The 19,617-nt window shown below is 42.9% G+C and overlaps 1 protein-coding gene across 2 annotated transcripts in view; it reads right to left on the reverse strand.

Moving 5' to 3' along the window:
- Positions 1 to 8,250: 8,250 nt before the first annotated feature.
- Positions 8,251 to 19,617, reverse strand: part of HTRA1 (HtrA serine peptidase 1) — a 32,528-nt gene continuing 21,161 nt past the window's right edge. Inside the window, exons 4-9 of one of the 2 annotated variants that reach the window (XM_063405151.1) lie at positions 15,097 to 15,291; positions 14,380 to 14,412; positions 13,070 to 13,184; positions 12,786 to 12,843; positions 11,339 to 11,425; positions 8,251 to 8,981 (exon numbers count right to left, since the gene is read on the reverse strand). In XM_063405151.1, coding sequence (XP_063261221.1) covers positions 8,813 to 8,981; positions 11,339 to 11,425; positions 12,786 to 12,843; positions 13,070 to 13,184; positions 14,380 to 14,412; positions 15,097 to 15,291 — 657 coding nt within the window. In that variant the 3' untranslated portion in view covers positions 8,251 to 8,812. Of the gene's footprint in view, positions 8,982 to 11,338; positions 11,435 to 12,785; positions 12,844 to 13,069; positions 13,185 to 14,379; positions 14,413 to 15,096; positions 15,292 to 19,617 lie in introns of both variants that reach the window. The other variant, XM_063405150.1, reaches the window with a different exon arrangement.

Raw genomic sequence — 19,617 nt, forward strand, 5'->3', positions numbered from 1 at the left:
AGAGGACTTGGGATTATTTGGGAAAAGTGCTAGGCAGATGAAGGGACTCTTGTGCCTTTTTCTCATTTTGTGTTCCTGTTGGTTGCACCTCATCTGCTCCCAACACTCTTCCCTCTCCCAGACCTCCACTGGCTCCAACCCACCCCAGCTAACGAACACCAACCTCTCTGAATGCAATAAGATTTGTTTACCCAATATAAGTATGAGATAACAGAAATCTTTCACCTCACAGCGAGGGGACATTGCACAGAACTCTTTGATCCCTGTTTGCTTCCTGGTAGCAAATACCCCAATATTTTACACACCATATCAGAACACAAGATATTCCTTTGTAGGAACGTAAAGTCACCACTCCTTAAATCAATATACTCAGGCCTGCATCTGTGAAGATAGATAAAAGGTCTATGGCAACGGAAAAGTTAATGAAAAATATCAACTTTTAGAATATTCTTGTCATTAGGATGTCTTAATACCCAAGATCTACATAAACAGCTACTGCAGTAGAGACAATAATGAGACCTAGAGCAGGGACTAGGACTGAGGTTTCCACACTTTCAAATAACCTTTAAAATTGCAGAAAGCTCCTCCTTACCCTGCAATTCTCCGTGCCTGGCACCACAGAGGCAGAAGCAGAGACCTCTCCCACCCTGGCCACCTTGTAATCTTTAGGTTGGTTTTCTGGGATGAGATTGATGGACTTGACCTGGGGCATTTCTTTGCTGAACAGAAGAACTCTTAAACCATTTTAAGATGGGCACCATCTGTGCTCAGACAGAAAGTATCTTCTGCTTTCCTGTCTTAAGTACCCTCACCTGGCACTCGCTGATATCTGCCGCCATTTCAGACCTTTTTGGCAATTACTAAATATCTGAGTCCCTATAACCAAATTTAAATACCTCCAAGGTTTGTGGCTACTGATGCCAGCAAGAGATAAGGGAAGGGCAGTTCAGCTTCCATCCATCCCAGATCTCCCTTGGATCTTGCCTTATGTTTGTTGAACAAATTTGATCTGTTACCCAACAAATACAAGAAGCTGAAAAATGCACTGCTGTGATTTGCAGGAGGAGGGTGGGTCTGAAAGATTTTATTGTTTGCTGAACCAAGAAAGGAAAATAATTAGTGGAATGATCCATTAAACCACAATCCCATGAAATTTAACTGAAGAGTAAAAACATTACCATAAACTTAAGGATAACCAGAAGGACTTGACAGCTATCACAGTTTGAAATTTACATTTACTTGTAATTAAGAACTCCAGACCCAAAGCTGTTGTTAATGCTCACAACCTATCATGAGTTCCTTCAGCTCCCAAAATGCTGAAACATTTTGTTTTGTCATTAAATAAGGCTTAACACTGCTATCAAACAAATATTGACTATCTTTCCACATGGTTTCTCACCCACTGCATAAAGAAACAGAGCTGTGTATTATTAACACATGCTTTTGCCTATACAGTTTGGCCAACTTCCTAAACAATCCATCCCACCTGGTTTAGGTTTTGAATTTAGGACAATGGTTTCATTAATTCAGCTGGGCTGATCACTGCTGGTTATAAACTTTGCAGTTCTGCCTGCTTTTCCCAGTATGACCTGTGATTGCATCAAACACTTCTGCCACCCTGACAAAATAAGTAAGACCACAGCCAGACTAAAAGATGTCAAAGACAGGAGCATTTGTATTAAAAAGGAGAGTTTGTATCCATAAAGTCATTTAAAAGACAAAAAGGAAAGCACAAAAATGTCCTTTGTGAGGGGAACAGCTGTTTGACCAGCACAGACACAGGACTGAGTTCCACAGTTGTATTTGAAGGCAAAACTGACTTCCAACACCAAATGGCAGAAATTCAGACATGTGAGGCTGTACCCTGGGAGCCTCCCACCCACTCAGAGAGATCCCAGTGCTCAGCAAAGCCCTGACTGAGCAGCCACAGCTGGGTGCAGCTCCCTGCTCTGGGGGATCAGCCACAGCTGAGCCTGGCACTGATGCTCCAGTGCAGACAGCCCCAGCTCTCCACTCCTGCACTGGCCTTCCACAGGAGGTTTGGGATCACATCAAGGCTCTTTGCCCAAGGTTTCTGTGACATTTCCCATTCCTTGTTCTTCAGAGGCACTGCCCAGTGTCTGGAAATCATTTTCTGTGGCCATTGTTTTAAACAAAACAATTCTATTTCTTTGCTGAAGCAGACTCTCCTGGAAGCACAATTTCCCTGCTGTGGCTGAGGTCTGGCAAGAATCTGATACAGAAACAGAAAATGCCCTAAAGCAGATCCCAAGCAGATTTCAAGACTGCACGAATTGCAACCTCCACTTTATAAAATACATACAGGCAGCTCTTCACAATAATGAAGTGCCAGGTAAAACTTGGAGGCAAAATCCTCTCAGAAAACCACATTTCTTATCAACACCCAGCCCCGCCACCTTCTTCCCTGCACCAGACATCTGTGCAGCATCCTGCTGAACTACTTCACTTGTAATGACACCTGAAACAACAGGGCACCTTTTCCATGTTCCCATTCAAGATCTCCCACAGAATGGCTCAAACAACAGAAAAAGGGAAAATTCCTGTCACAAAAATTCCTGTCATCCTGTTGCCCAGGAGAGAAGCAGGCAAAGAAAACAGACTTAGGTAAATTGATTTAGGGAATTGCCACAGATCAGATTTTAATGTGGACATCCCGAAATCCAGAAGCTAACCTCTTCTGAAAGACTGCATTTTTGTTCAAAATATTAATCATTTTGTTAAGTGCAAATGTTTGGTAGGTTGCTGTAATTTTTCTTCTGTAATGAATGCAAGTTTCAGGTTTTAGTAATAAAAACATCATGAATGTAATATAATTTGTGTATGTCATTTTGGATCAAGAGGTTTGCACAGGCAATTATCATATTTGAATGTAATGAATAATGGTTAATTCTAAATAGGAGCATTTACAATGACATAAAATAAGTGGCTAATAGCATGTTATAGTCACTTTAAAGTCATATTAATTTTATGTAAATATTTCCCTGTGGTACCACCTGGATATGATGACATCTGGATTGAGGTAGATGAAATAATCAACCCTCTCAATTTTAGGAATAAAGCTTCTACCACTTCAGTGATGAGGATAAGAAAGTACATAGGGTCTTATTCAGTCTTCAGGCTGCAATTTCAAAACATCCTAGACTGAAACCAGAGCTAAAAAATTACTATAATCCTATATAACATCACTCCATGCTAGTTACAGATAAATAAACTGCTGGATCTTCTGAGTCTCTAGAAGTTTTACTCTTTCTGTATGGCTGCAAGTGATCCTGTGGCCAGGCTGGGCACCTCAAATATTATCTGGACCAGCTGAAAAGATGTGTGCAGTAATGAAGACAAGGATAGAAAATATGACCTGAGAAAGAAAGAGAATAAAACTATCACTGAGGACAATTGTCCTCTGTCTGCAGAGATGTGCCAAGAGTGGAGCTGCAGCGTCCAGTACTCAGGTAAGAAAGCAAATGACACTATGAACATCTGTGGGTTGGGATTTGCTCTTGTTATTTCTTTTTTTCTCCTGGGCAGAGACAGCGTTGAGCAGACCTTTGGCTTTTAACTGAAAGGAGAGAGAAATACTGGTCTGTTCCTCAGGCAATAAAGCAAGTTGAGCAGAGGAAGCCCTTTGCAGGAGTGAAGAGATTTGCAGTGTCCCTCAGTGCTCACAGGAACTCACTGCACAGGCTGGAAATGATCCCAGTGGAGCTTTTCCTTTTGCACAGCCTTACCTTCTCTGTGGAAGTGCTTTTTCATTAAACGAACAAACACTAAAACCCTTTAGCTGAGGATAAATAAAAGCAAAACTATTGGACTGCAAAACAAAACCAAGGTGTGTGTCACAGCTTCAGTATATCATTATGCTTTACATAGCTGTTTATGTAAATGTAACATTGTCATGGCTGTAAACCCTTCTCTGTTACATCAATAAAATATTCAGCTCCTACTAACCACAGTGGTGAAATGAAGCATTCCTTTGCCAACTCCTCTTCAAAATGAAGGTTTCCTTTCAGGATCCTGACCTCCAAGTCAAATGTTGGTTGAGATGTGAGGAAATGTACATTTATTCTTCTGTTAATTACAGTTGGGTTTTATTACAGGTTTGTTTTCCATCAGAGTGGCAGCTAGAGCTCCTTTTCTGTTATATTTGCCTGTTCCTGGTTGATTTGCAGGTTGGTGGGTTGATTTCTTTTTCTTACAAGCACAAAGAATTTTGAAACACTCACAGCATGCTGAAACATTCCAGTTTTCCAAATCAGACAGTGGGCTCTCCTTCCTTGCCAGACACATGAACTTACCGGAGATGAGATGCAGACAAAATCTACTTTTTCCTTGCCAGAACTGCCCAGTTCTTTGGAAGACTGGAATCAACTTTTATGAGAACAGCTTTCAGCACCTCTTTCTGATCAGACACTAAGTTCAGACTTCCATGGACATCATCTTTTCCCCCTGCATCCCCCTCCTCCTGCAGGACGTCACCTCCTCGGCACAGCCACAAAGTGCCCCAAATCATAGTGGCATATCCAGACACAGCTTCCACAGAGGCTGGGGATGAGTTTTTAACTTCAATTCGCCCTCTCGTGGACTTACCTGTCCACAGGTTTTTATGAACAGGTTGTTCACAGAAGCTGTGGCAGCCCCTGGATTCCCTGGCAGTTCCAAGGCCAGGCTGGACACTGGGACTTGGAGCAGCCTGGGACAGTGAAAGGTGTCCCTGCCCGTGGGATTGGATGGTCTTTAAGGTCTCTTCCAACTCAAGTCACTCTGATTCTATGAAAAATACTTATTTTTCCTGGAGGACTGCAGCTGTGGGGTCAGGCCCGAGGGCTGCTGCTCCTCTCAGCTTTCAGGCACTTTGGGAAAGGGGTTTTCCAGGCAGACACAGCAAATCTCCAGCCACAGCACGGACACAGCCTGAATCACAGCTTTCTCAATCAATAACGCCTCACAAATGTGTTTTCCTCTGTGGAGGGGTGATCTGCACCATTAGCTCCATTTCAGAGGGGAAAGGAGATTGCACTGTGCTGCTGTAACACAGACCATCTCCCTCAAATATCCCCATGGCAAACTTGCTGAAAATCACTGTGATCTCTGCATAAACACAGAGCAGAAAAAGAATGAACAGAAAAAATATTTAATTTTCTTCTCCAGTGTGTTATGCAGTATTTCCAAGCTCCTAAAGTGAATTCTTTACCACATTAAGTAAATTTGACTCGTATGCTTTAGCTCTGACTCATTTTCCTTCTAATCAGTTGCTAATTATTACCCACTTCCTCAGAAAGTTTATGGGGACAGATGCTGCAGTACCATGACTACTAAACAAATCCCTCAAAATTGGAGGAAAACTTCCCAACAGATGTAGATAGATTAAACTGATGTTTCTTTCTTTACTCTCTCTGCCCAGTTAGTCAATTTACACATGCAATGGTTTTAGCAGTTATATTATGCAATAAACAATCTTTAACTGATCAAGTTATTGCATGTTTACAGAGGAAGGGCACAAAGAGGCTGAACTGGCTGAAGTCCTGGGGCCAGAGAGTTCAGCTCTGACTTCACTGCCAGCTTCTTGCACAAGAGATGGGATTTGGGGTCTGAGGGGACCAGAAAAGAACTCACACAGTGACCTGCCATCACACAGAACTGAATTCTCACTGCACCATCATCATTCACTGCTCTGGATTAGTGACTTCTACCTTCATCATTTCTTTTTCTTCTTGCAGCTGCAGTTTTAATCAGTTTAATATATAATCAGTACAGTTAGTTCTGCAGTACTTTTCTAGATATACAATAAAAACCTGTATATAATCTAATCTTGCCTCTACTAAAATCTCTGTCACCATGGTTTGGAAAGATTTAGTTTTAAAAATATCCATATCTACCTTAACATAAATACAAAATAGTCCTAGGTAAGGAGGAGAAAAGGAAAAGAAAATAAAAGGAGTCCTCTGGCAACCAAATGACAGGATTTTACTTCTTGGCATCTAAGCCACAGAAACCAGACAATTGTTAGTCATGATCATTTTTTAATAGCTCAAGACCTTTCCCTTATGGAATAAGTTGAGCTTGCATTTTGAAACTACCTCCAAGCGTAGCACACGTAGCCATCTACTCAGCATCACACAGAGCAACCCCAGTTTCCATTCAGATGTTCCAAAGTACTGAAAATCAAGCCAGAATGTCCAGTTTCTCTGATACAGCATCCAACACTTCATAAAATTTCCAGGAAACTGATATTTATACAAACTGCCAAAGCTATTCTCTACAAAGTATTTTCAATTATGTTTTGGAAAGAACTGTCTGCTGAAGCAACAAAGAATAGAAACCATGCCACATCTATAACCCCATAATACATCAAAAATACATGGTAATTAATTGTATTAAAGAAAAACTTCACTTCCACATCTCTGCTTATCAGTAATCTTGCTTCAAATATTTAAAAATCATTTGGACAATATTTTGATTGTAAGTAGCCATGTGGGTAGCTGCATGGTTAGATACCAGAAAAGTAAATTCTAAACATTTTCCGTATGATATTCATGTGGTTACTGATATTCACTGCACAGAAAATAATTATAAAATATGAAAAGGTAAATCAAGAAACCACTCTCAAAATGAATGGCTGCAATATGAGATCATCTCACATCCCACTAGATGAAACTCAGGGCTAGAATTCTGGTCAAATATTTTACTAATCACAGTGATCCAGGAAAACCATTTACAGAATTTCATTTGCTTCTTTCCTAATGCCCACACAAAGAAAATTAAAGAGTTTGCATATTAAGAGACCACAACAACAAGCAATAGGAACAAAGAGAATCAATCAGCTCTGCAAATTGTGCAAGCACTTGTTTTGAAATAAAAAGGCAGATGAAAAATAACTTGTTTTAAACACAATTTACTGGCTTTGGGGCTTTAGTTTAGTTTTTGCCAGTTGGATTAGGTGGAATACCAGAGAGGGCAGGTGATTTTTAAACTCATTTTTATTGAGAGCTGTGCACCACCACTCTGTGCTACACAGGGCACAAACGGACTGCAAAACATAACACCACTTCAGCAGGAAGCTGGAACACTAATCAACATCAGCAAGATGAACTTGCAGTGCAAAGATGCTACAGAACACTTCTACAGGACCATTCTTTGCATCTTTGGGGCCAGAAAGGATTGCAGGCTGTCAGTGCTTGGCACTGAAGTGTTTTGGCAGATTAACCACAGCCATGGCACAAGCTGCTAATGAGCTGTTCCATCCTGTCAGGAGTCAATGCTGGGCTGAAAGGTACACTGCAATTAATTAATGTTACACCGTGTAAATTAACAGTGATCCAGGTGAGGAAGGGCAGGCTACAGCAGCTGAGGAAACAGAGGCTCCTCAATTTGGGACAAACTGAAACAGAAATGAAACGCAGCTGGGAGGAGAAGGAGCACTGTCAGGAGTCCAGCCCTAGAGGATTTATTGCTGCATTTGGGTGGAATTCAGCCCTTTCTTTAAAAATCATAAACTGCCAGCTACCCAGCTGGAGAATCTTACTAAAACATCCTTCTAAAGAAGAGTGTGTTTAGGAATGACAGTCACCAAAACTTGTCTGCAGCCCTCGGATTTATTCTCTGAAGTACATGTTTCGACAGAGGAAAGAAAAGGCTGTTCAGCCTATTGTTTACCCAGTGAGTAATTACCTTGTAATTAAGTGAGTTGATTGCTCTGCTTCACAGCAAGACAAACCCACTCACCACCCCCAAGCTTCAAGGGCATCAATAAACATATGTATAAAGATTAATGCCTGTTAGAGGAATGCCCAGTATCCCAGAATCAAAAATAGCTCCATACACGCACCAGCACACCAGATTTGGATAAACCAGGCCTGTTTTAAAGAGCTTAAGGCCAGAGCTAAATGGTTGCAGACATCCTAATATTTGAACCAGAATGGTATGGGATCTGTGATCCACCATGTGGCAATTTCTACAGCGGGCAAACAGATTGCAGGCATTGGTGATGCTGTAATTAAAACAGTAAGGAAAATGCATTCACATCTGGAAGACATAGGCAATGTGACAAATTCAACCCAGCCTTGCTGAGGAGAACGGATGCACAAAAGCACAAATACAAGGCACATACTGAAAAATAAGTCATCTGATTAAATGATGATTAAAAGGAGACCACCGGGACATCCTCACAGACAGATGTGCCACTCAAGGAAAACCACTCCACAAGGGGAAGCAAAATGAGTCACTCACAAGAAGTACTGTTGAATTCTTTTAATAACACTAGGAAAATATCATAGTATTAAAGTCCTGCACGGGATCCTCGGGAGATTATTTGGGTTGGGATTCCTTTTGTGTTTATAAACCAAACTTCATTTCCCAATTGTGTTTTCTTTTGAGCCGACTGCTCCTTTACAATGGCATTTCCAGTTAAAACACAGCTACCCTATAAATACCTGAATGCCACAACACACATTGTGTGCGTGGGTTTGGTTTTGTTTAAGTCTTAGCAGAAATGACGGGAAATCTACTCAACACAGGGAAGCAAACGTCGATGCGTTAAGCAGGGGATGTAAAAAGCCAGTAAAGAATACATTGCATACATAATACAGAAGGAAAAAAAAAATTATCATCTGGAGTATGTGAAATTACACTGATTTTGCACCTTAAACCTAGTAGAAGTTACTCTGTTGGCCAATACTAATCCACTGAACAAGCAGAATGTTGGTCAGAAGTCTAACGTTTCCTGTACCAGCACAGAGAGGATACAAGCAGTCCATTGCTGTTAAAAGAAAACATGAAATCCAGCTCATGTTTCTGGTTAGGGGTCGATTTCTTCGGGAACTACTGTTAACATAACATCTTCGTTGCCCCTGCGCACCACCATGTGCAACGTACTGTCCTTTTTAATGATGTCACTGACATCACTGGCTGAGCTTATCGACTGTCCATTGATGCTTATAATCACATCGTTGTCCTTCAGGCCACCACTGAAAATACAAAGCAGCAGTGCGTTATTATAATTGCAGTTTTGTTTTTAGGGAGGAAAAAAAAAATGATAGTTGGATTATCTCTATTTCCCACCCAGCTGTGCAGACATGGCAGGCATGAGAAAAGCAATCAGAATTTATGAAGCAGTGAGGATTACAATAAAGTGCAAAAACCTCAGGGTCTGATGGATGTACAAGTTTGATGAATCCCGTATTTCACTGTCTTCAAAGGAATTTGCTATTGCAAATAGCAGTTAATTCTGCAATAAAGATCCTAGGTGTTGATATCTGTCTTCTAAAATAATCGTGGCAAGGCAGATTCATTTTAGAGGGGTGATTTCCCAAGCTTTTGTTCCTGAATACACAGACAAGCAACCCGAGTGGCACTGTGTGCTAATGAGGAATTTCAGTCCCTGTTCTCCATACAGAACTTATTGGCAGCCACTTCACCCACCCTTCATGTTAAACCTGAGCAGAGTAACTATCTAGTAGCTGTCTAGTTTGGTCACCAAAAATCAAGTGTGTCCTTCCTCTGCTGCCCATAGCAGCCAAAATCCCTTTTTCTGACCTCAAAAACTGAACCTTCCTGACTCAAAGCAAGACGGGGCAGAACCAGGGCCTCGTCTCTCCCCAGGCTGGCTGGAGCTGCTGCCAGCACCAAGAAAAGGCTGGTGAGGGATGCCACAGACCACAACATCTTGCCCAGTCTTGCACAACGACCTGGCTCCAAGTTATGGAAAAATTAACCAAGGCAGATCAGACATGATTCAACCCTTCACAAGCACAATCCTTCACAAAACCACAGACCACTCATCGGCCTCTTCCACCCACAGAAGGCGCCTGACACGAGTGTCTCCTGCAAGCAGGGTGCCCTTGGCCAATGTTTGCAAATCTGGTGGCCTGCAGAAGGCATGGCTCAAAACATGTTCATGGAGGATGTCATTCCATGGGTTTTCTTTCATGCAGCCTCTCCACATGACTCACAGCCAGGAGAAGTCATTCCAGCTCTGCTCCAGTGCCCCACCATCTACCCAGCATGTGCTGGAGAGATCAGCAGAAGAAGGAAAACCCTGGGCAAGGGGACTGGGAGTGAGGGGACAGCCAACATTTTAAGTGCCAGGCCAGCCTTTGGATGGAGCACCTTAATTTGGGTCTGCCTTCACATCAGAAGGTTACATTGCCTCATCTCTTCTCCCTCTCCCACTCTCTGCTATTACCCACACTCCTAAAATGACTTTTCTGCACCTTCATACTGAGCCTGAACACCAAGGCAGCAATTTCAGCCCCACACTGAAGCAGCCAAATCATTCCTACACATCCCTTCACAGACACTCACTAGTGCTCTGCCTGACCAGCACTGCCAACAAGAATCACCTACAAACACAGCACTAGTCCAGAGAGCACACTGGACACCTATCACTGTTTATTTAACACCCAAACAGCCAAAAAGACACCATCCAACATCCTTGCAGTCTTCCTAAGAGCTAATGTATGCCTGCCCCAATCAGCTTTCCTCCTACGTGCCTTTGGTGCCACACAAGCTTTCTTGTTGCCACAAAATTTACTCCTCTCTTAAATGATCACAAGTTTCAGAAAATGAATAAGGTTTCCCATTTCCTGCCCTGGATTACTGAGTGGTTTCCTATCAAGCAAACCCTCAGAGGAAAGTGTCTCCAGCAAAAGCCAGCCAGACCAGTGCCAGTGACCACAGCCCAGCTGCCAGGCTTCAGCCAGACGTGGTACCAACCAGCAGGGCAGTTTCTGAGCAAATACTGAGGAACAGGAAGAAAAAAAATCAGTTGTCCAAGCCCAAAAGCTCTTCCAGCAATGTGACTGCTGACAAAGCTCTCACATGGAAGAGTGTCTGCTGCCAGGAGGGGATTTCAGCCCCAGGGTGTGCCAGGGGAGCTGGTGGGTTTGGCCAGTGCTGAGGTGGACACTTCCAAGGTGGACCCAAAGCTTCTGGCTCACTGTCCTGCAGAGTGACCAGCAGGGCTGTGGAGAGTGTGCAGGAACAAAAGCCTTTATTCAGCACTGGCACTGGTACAACAGATGCCTTGGAAGCAATTGCTGAGAAAAATGAAAAAGGAGTTTTCACACCCCCTGAATCCCTGCCCTGTGGGCCTGGAAGGCTGACAGGGCTTCCCTGCAATATCCTGATACAGTTACAATATTGCCCATCGGGGACCAGAACAAAACCACAAACCCATTTCCAGCAGACAACCTAATAGCAATCAGATGGTGGTAACCTTGTTAATTCAGCATAATGAAGAAAGCCAGTTAAGCAAGGAGCTGTCTCCATCATTACCCCCTGAAGTCAGTGGCAGTGGTTTTGAGAAAAAAGTACTTCAACCTACGCTTCAGCTGGTGTTTCTGGAATAACTTCAATGACATAGGCCCCAGAGACAACATCAGGGAAGTCTTTATGGCGATCCTTCAGCTCTCTAGCTTTGCTGAAAAATGAAGAAATAGCAAAAAAAATATTTTGTCAAGACAGGAAAAATCCCCCCCCCCAACCAGGCATTTTACTGAAGTCACTTGGTAACCACGAGCTGAGGTGTTTTACACACATTGCTATGTCACTACAGCATTCATTTTAACCCTAATATATTTTAGGAATTCCTATAATTTCCTATATTATAGGAAATATAATTTCCTATATTTCAGGAATTATTACACTTTTTTCATGAATACAGCTCTTTAAAGTCTATTTCTGGTAAAGACAATCATTTCAATAGGTACAGACAGACTTAAAACATTTCAAAGCTTAAAGGTCATCCAGTTCTACCCCCTGCCACGGACAGGGACACCTTCCACTGTCCCAGGCCGCTCCAAGCTCTGTCCAACCTGGCCTTGGACATTTCCAGGGATGGGGCAGACACAGCTGCTCTGGGCAGCATATGCCAGGGTCTCCCTACCCTCAGGGAAGATTATTTTCATATCTCAACTAAACCCTCTCTCTTGTCAGCCTGAAGCCATTCCCCCTTGTCCTGTCACTCCAGGCCCTTTGAAAATATCCCCTCTCCCCCTTTCTTTCAAGCTCCCTTCAGGTACTGGAAGGTCACAACTAGGTCAAGCCCAAAGCTTCTCTTTTCCAGGCTGAACAACCCCAATTCTCTCAGCCTTTCCTCATGGGAGAGGTGCTCAACCCCCTCTGATCATCTTTGTGACCTCCTCTGGACTGGTCCATGACCTTCCTGTGCTGGGGACCAGAGCTGGATGCAGATCTCCAGGTGAGCTCTCCCCAGAGCAGATTAGAGGGACAGAATCACCTCCTGCAACCCTGAACACCTAAAAAACCCCAACCCCATGTTCTAATGCTTTGCTCTACCTATGGATCCTGCACAAGGGAAAACTTCTGGCTGTTACCTGCTCATGAGTCTCTTATAGTCTGAGCACGAATAAGCAAGTCCACACAAAAGCTTCATTTGACATTAGGTGAATTGTTTAATGAAAATAATTGTATAGCAATGGAAGTGCGCACATAGCTGACGTAAGCCATGAAAACATACAACAACGTGGGTATAACCCCAGGACAAAGTCACAGTCGCTAGCTATTCTCTTCTGAAGCATTAAGGAGAAGAAAAAGCCAGGAGTTGTTTAAGAACTAGGCTCATAAGGAGAGTCTAGAGGAGAGTTCCACCACGTGGCAGACGCAGAGGAGGAGGTGGCCAGGGCTGTCTGCACACAGTGACACGCGGGGCTGGCCCAGGGCTCCCGGGCACGGCTGCACATCGCCAGCTGGATCCAAAAGCATGCAGAGACCACGCTTGGGAAAGGTGAGGAGCCACCTGGGTTACTTACCTGGGAGTTAGGGACATCATTCGGATGCCAATGTATTTCTTTTTGGTCACAGCTTTTCCTGCAAAAAAAGGAAAACAGGGCTTGATCAGCTGCCCTGACCAAAAGAGCCTCGCTGGCTGTTGGCTTTCTGGTTTAGCACTGTTCTCACAGAGTTACAGAATGGTTTGGGTTGGAAGGGACCTTAAAGGTCACCTATTTCCACCCCCCTGCCATGGGCAGAGATGCCACCCTCTAGAGCAGGTTATTTCCATGTTTTCCTCTTTCAAAGCAGTGAAGTACAGTACCTTTAGCTTGTCTGTCGTGGGATTCAGTAAGGAACTTCTTTATTTTATCAGATGGGATAGCAAAAGAGATGCCTGCTGTGACTTTTAATGTGTTAATTCCAATGACTTCACCATCCTGGAGAAATAAATAAAGCCATTATTAGCAAATGTGGAACACCTCAAAGAGAAATGGATAATTTTTTCCAAGCATCACAAAGATAAATTCACACTTTGTAGTTGGTCTTCAATTTTTTTAAAGTTTTAAGTGTAATTTTTGAGTCTGTTGATAAAACATTACTTAGGAATTTCGGAAAATCAATGTAATTGATCATCTTGCTGCAGAAGAGATCAAAACTGGGCAATTTTTATGCTTGAAGCAGATGAGTAACACATTCTGCAGTTAAACAGTGCTTATTTCAGCAAGCACCACATAAAGCACGGCACTGACTGCTCCTGAGCCACTATTACATAATAACATCAAGAAAAATACAGTTTGCCAAACTCAAAAGTTTTCCTGGGAGTATAATTCCAAGAGCTTCAGAAGAAGCATCTCTGATGCCATCTCTTTTGAAACCTCAGTTTCTTTCTCTGGTTCATCCCAGACAAAAACTGTCCAACTACAGTGTTTCTAAGTGAAAATTCAGTATGACTGAAAGTGTGCTGTGAATTGGGTGGGAAAAAAATTCCAAATCTCCTCCAAGGCAGAAACTCTGAGTAGTTCTGAGTTTCACTTTGTGCTGTGCCTCCTGAGGACTCAACCCCACGTACCCCCAGGAGACCTGAGAGCTCTCACACAGGTTTGCAACCTGCTTCAGTCTACTACAATGTTGGCAAATACCCTGAAAATATGTGGAATATTTTTTTTGTGTGATTCAAAATGAAAGGAGAGATATATTTTAGAAGTATTTAGCTGAGTTTCAGTGTGCAAAAGAGAAGAATTGCCAGCTGCAGGGTAAACAGCAAGGGCAAACACCTCACTGTAAAATGTGCTTTTCACTTTTTGCAAGGCTTCAGAAAAAAAAAAAAAGAAGAAAAAAAAAAAAAGAAAACCAACACATTACCCTTGCCTGAAACTATGCAAACCATAAACATCCTAAATATTGAAATCCAAATGTAGCCTTTAGCCAACATAAACACAGACAACTGATTCATAAGAACCATGTGAATTTTGTGTAGTCAGCCAAATATCAAAACCTCCAAATCACACATCTGGTGGGGGGAGTTTGCTTTTTTGTTGGTTTGGGTGGGGTATTTTGTTGTGCTTTTTTTTTTTTTCTTTTTAATTAAAAAGCAATAAGCTTGACACTAAGTAAACTTAGAGAAATTCTTACCAGATTTACTAGAGGTCCTCCAGAGTTCCCATACTGAAAATAAACATAAGTTGAAAACACGTTTTAATATTTACCTCTTAATTTGTTGCAAGCAAAATAAAGTAGAAATTTTTGAAATATTTCTGTAGTACTGTTTCCATTGTCTATTAAATACATGCAATAGAGCAGTCCTAAACAGCCAAACCCATGAATTACACTTGAACATCACCCATTTTAGCTGAGCTTTGCAAAAACTTAAGTTTTTCTTCTCCTGCCAGGGTTAGTTAAGAAAGCCAAGTTTTTCCTTTTGATTTCTTAGTGCCACACTAGAAACAGAGAAGATTTTAGGACAGCTCTGGGAGCTGTTAGTGAAGATTTCTTACACAGCCAAGATTTTTAGCACAAAAACTATTGTTTTGCCTTAATGCAAAAACAAACTCAAATCCTTAAACTAAGCTTGGCTTCTTTTTCAGAAAACAAGATGGATTTTGAAAAGATAATTATTTGCCAGAGAATACTGCCTCCTCCCTTGCAATCTGCAAGGATCTTGAAGGGAAGGCAGATATTGTGCCTGCTGTGGTTCCTCGGGGGGTTCCTAAGTGACGACCGAGTGCTGCTGCAGATGTGCAGATTTACAGGGAGGGAAATGCTCCCTGCTCCTGAGAACGGCATCACGGGAGGAATTTTGAGAGGATGTGCTGAGAAAGGGCTGAGGGCAGCAGCTGGGAGGGGACATACATTGATGATGGCATCTGTCTGGATGTAGTCCATGTCGGAGTTGCGGAGCCCCAGCTCCCTCCCCCCGCGCTGCGTGGTGCTGACGATGCCCGTGGTCACCGTGTTCTGCAGGGAAAAGGGGCTCCCAATGGCCACCACAAACTCCCCTGGCCTCAGGTCTGCAGACTGGCCCAGCAGGAGAACTGGCAATTTACCCTGCAAGTAAAAATAGAACAAAAAAGGAGAGAGAGAAGAAAATTCAAATGTTAAGGCGCTGCTCTGCTGGCAGAACAAATGTTACGGAAGGATGAATACATTGACAGGGTAGAGGAAAAGAGAGAGGCTTTTGTGCCTCAGGGATTTTGCTTGTTCTGTTTTCCCTGAGTATTTTGTGTGGGTTGGTACAGAAACATCCCAACGAGCATCTGCACTGCAGTGTGGGCTCTTAACACTGGAGAAATTTTTCCACAACAGGTACCCATTAAATCAAGAACAATTGAAAGACCAAAGGAATATTTGTGCTCTGCTGTACAAAGCAAACATCTGATGATAGTAGAAATGAGCCACTTCCAACTCTTCTTGAAATAATTAGCCAACAGCTGCTGAAGTAAAAGTATGATATTGTTTGAGAGTGAACACTAAAGAGCCATGAAAGCAACAGCCCTAGAGTTTTAAACATGCTTTTGTACAGTTAAAAGCATTTTATATTCTCACAAGACACCAGCTAATCCTTCATCTTACTTTCTTTTAATGAAGTGTCTCTTTTAAATAATTATATTTCCTCCTACATACAGTGACTTCTTCCTCTGAAGATGTTAGGATTTAAAGGCCTGATGTGATCTTTCTGTTATGACAGTAGAGGATACCATTATACTTTCCTTTCAAGATCTTATCTCTAAACATATTAAATATCAAGTAGTTTCAACTAAAACCACCAAAACATTCTTAAAATTTAGCAAACAATGTGTTGTACAGCAACTAAAAATAAAAAAGAGAGGGGAGGCTGGATCCACACACTCTTTTAAATGAATCAAGGGTGCTCTGAAACATACTTCAAATACTTCTTTTTGATTTATCACATGCCTGTACAATACACATTGCCATTTCTCCCTTTCTTCACTCTTTTAAAAGTCAATCTCTACACTTCTAGTGATGTGACATGTTTTTAAATATTTTTGTTTTATTGTGTCTAAATGATCCTGACCCTCCCCAGATAATTTAACCATATATTTAATCATGTCACTGTTTCTATTAGCATCAATGAAACTGGACACGTATAAATACAGGTTTGGACTTGGGGATTTGGAGGATTAGGTTACTGAGCCCAAAAATCAAAACAGAATTCTGGAGGCATTTATCTTTTGCTTGGCAAAGCTAACTTAAACCTAGCTTTCTTCCAAGCTTGACCTACTTCAAATTTTCAAGTTTTGGCAAAAAGGGAACATATTACATGTTTAATTTGGAAACCTGTTGCTGGCTCTTAAGGGCTTTTGTTACCAGCAGTGTTGAGACTTACTCAGTAAGTCATCCATAGGGACAAAAATTCAGTATTATAAACTAACCCAAAGTCCCAGCACTTTGTATTTTTCACCTACAGGTTATTTCAAATATCCTAAGAGACAGACAGTGCCTGCAAAGTAGAAAGCAAAAAATAGTGGCATCCCTTATCACTATATGCTGCTGCAAATACAGAACTGATGGTTTTAATGTTTAACAAGACTGGCCTGGTGTATCTTTTATCCAGCTTTGTTACAATCCCACCAGGGATATTTTACTCAGATGAGCAGATTGTTTCAATAAAATTCATTGCCAGCTCCCAGGCAGGGTAAGATGCTTTATGGAAACTTATCTTTCAGTCTCCAGACAGCAAGAAAATAATTAAACCAACTGCTTGTTCAACAGAGCGAGCTGGAAGAGCAACACAGCAGGCAGCACAGAAAGGAGAAAGCATTTCCATGTCTAGTTACATTTCAGAGGAAAGTTATCACAACCAGCAGTGCCCTACTAATTAATGATAATGATAAAATGCAGCCTTTATCAGAGCCACAGCCACAGATAAACCCCGTGGTTCAGTCCTGGGAAGGATCCAGCAGCTCTGCCCAGTCTCCCCATCATTTATGCAGCTCTGCAGAGAAACAGCAGCAGCGTCCCAGGGCAGGTCCTGACCCAGCCCTGGCTGCAGGGATGTGTCCAGGACAGGGGAGTGAGGCAGCCCCCATCAGCTGAGCTCTGTGCAGCACAAACAGCCCCATCTGGTGATGTTTGGACACAGGCAGCACCCTGGCCCTTCCTCCTCTCACCAGATGCTGTTGAGCTTACACAGCACGTGTTTGCAAGATGTCATTGGTCAAAAGCAACATCTCTTTTTGGCACTGCTTTTCTTCCTTCAGGAAAAAAAAAAAAGCCCACACTAAAGACAAAAAGTGGCTTTTGTTTGTATCCCAGTGCATGGAACACGGATACTTTGCAGAGAAAGAGGACATTTATCAGCAAATGAAACATAGACAAGCGAAGAGTAAACAGAATACTATTTAAGTTTCATTAAGAGAAAAAAAAAAAAGGACTGCTCGTGGACAAAGTTAAAAGATTTATACAAAATTCCTGAGCTGTAACAACAGTCAAAGCCAAAATTGCATCTGGCAGCAGAGAGAAAGTACAGGAACGGCCTGTGACTAACACAATTCTGATTGTGCTGAGTTTTCAGGGCTGTGCCTAAGCTAGCCAGGCTCCAGTTCAAACTCTGATGCTGTATGGATTGGCTGCAGGTCACCCCTGTGATTCAACATGCCTTCTGGAAAGTCTGGCTAACCTTCCCCTTGCTAGAAACAAAAATCCACTGCAAAAACTTCCTTGCCCTGCACATATTATGAAACCCAGCTTTGGAAAACGTGTCCTCTATTCCTTGTGATTTCATGGTGTGGGGCAGAGCTGACACACTGAAAGCACTGCATTTAAATATATTAGTGCCCCTACAAAACACTGCCATGAGGAGTTAGTTATGATGAATATACGTGTTGTCACAGCTTTAAATTTGGGGAGGTTCTCTCAAAAATAGCTTAAAACATCGTTACACTCAGTATTAAATCTTCCTTTAGGAAAAAACCCAAAACAAACTCAAGTATTTATTTACATTGTACACGTGGTTCTGAAATGAAACCAGTATAAAACCTATCAAAATCCCGTGGCAGAGTGGGAAAAGCATCCTTCTGCAGTCCCCAGCAGGAGCCTGGCAGTGCCAGGCAGGCACTTTTGGCAGTGTTGTGCCCAGGATCGTGTCAGAACACCCTCTCTGTGCTCTCACACCCTTCCACTGGCCAGCTCATCCCCAGGAAATTAAGGAATCCTGGGAAACTGAGTGTGAGTTTAGGGCCCTTAATAGCTATATTTAATAAATGTGCATTCTTCAATTTTTACATAATGTCTGATGGCCCTCAGGATGATATAGGCACCTCTCCAACTCGTGATTCTCCTGCTTTGACTACAGATTTGCCCCAGCAGTTAATTAAAAGTGCCAGGCAAAGGACCATGCCTTGCAGCACAACCAGCAGGGAGCCAGGAACACCCAAACCCAGCGCTCCCAGTGACTCACTGCACGGCCTTGGGCAACATATAATATCTTTTTTACCCCTGTCTTTTCTAACTCTTCCTTTGATGAAGCCTCGGGGCTCTGCTGGATCCGTGTTTACTCAATAAAACAAATCTGCAGGCAGGCATTCTGCGAGCACACAGAAATAGGACTAAACATGCAAACCCCTAAGTGGCACATGACTCACTGTTTACACCCAGCCAGAGAAGGAGCCATTAATTAGGGTTAATATTTTAAGCCTTTCACATCCCAGAGGGCTTCAGACGTTTTTATATATGGATTTGACTCAAACCCTGGATAAACACGACTCCCACGACATGGAGAGCTGCACACCACCACAAGGAATGGCTCCATCCAACAATAGGACACAGCTATTGTGGCATGAGAGGGGAGGTAGAGACCAGCATCAGCAGCCAGAAGGACTCAGAGAAATGTGGAATCATATAGATTGGAAAAAATCTTGGAAATTATTGAGACGAGCTGCTAACCCAGCACTGCCAAGGCCACCACTAACCCATGTCCCCAAGTGCTGCATCCACAGGGTTTTTAAATCCCTCTAGGAATGGAGATTCCAACCCTGCCCTTCTATGAAGAAATTTGTCCCAATATCCACCCTGAGCCTCTCCTGGCCCAGCCTGAGGCCGTTCCCTCTCCTCCTGTCCCTGTTCCTGGAGCAGAGCCCGACCCCCCCGGCTGTCCCCTCCTGTCAGGAGCTGTGCAGAGCCACAAGGTCCCCCTGAGCCTCCTTTGCTCCAGGCTCAGCCCCTTCCCAGCTCCCTCAGGAATCCTCCAGCCCCATCCCAGCTCCCTCAGGAATCCTCCAGCCCCTTCCCAGCTCCCTCAGGAATCCTCCAGCCCCTTCCCAGCTCTCTCAGGAATCCTCCAGCCCCTTCCCAGCTCTCTCAGGAATCCTCCAGACCCTTCCCAGCTCCCTCAGGAATCCTCCAGCCCCTTCT

This window comes from Prinia subflava, chromosome 9 (genome assembly GCF_021018805.1).
Source record: "Prinia subflava isolate CZ2003 ecotype Zambia chromosome 9, Cam_Psub_1.2, whole genome shotgun sequence".
Lineage (NCBI taxonomy): Eukaryota > Metazoa > Chordata > Aves > Passeriformes > Cisticolidae > Prinia > Prinia subflava.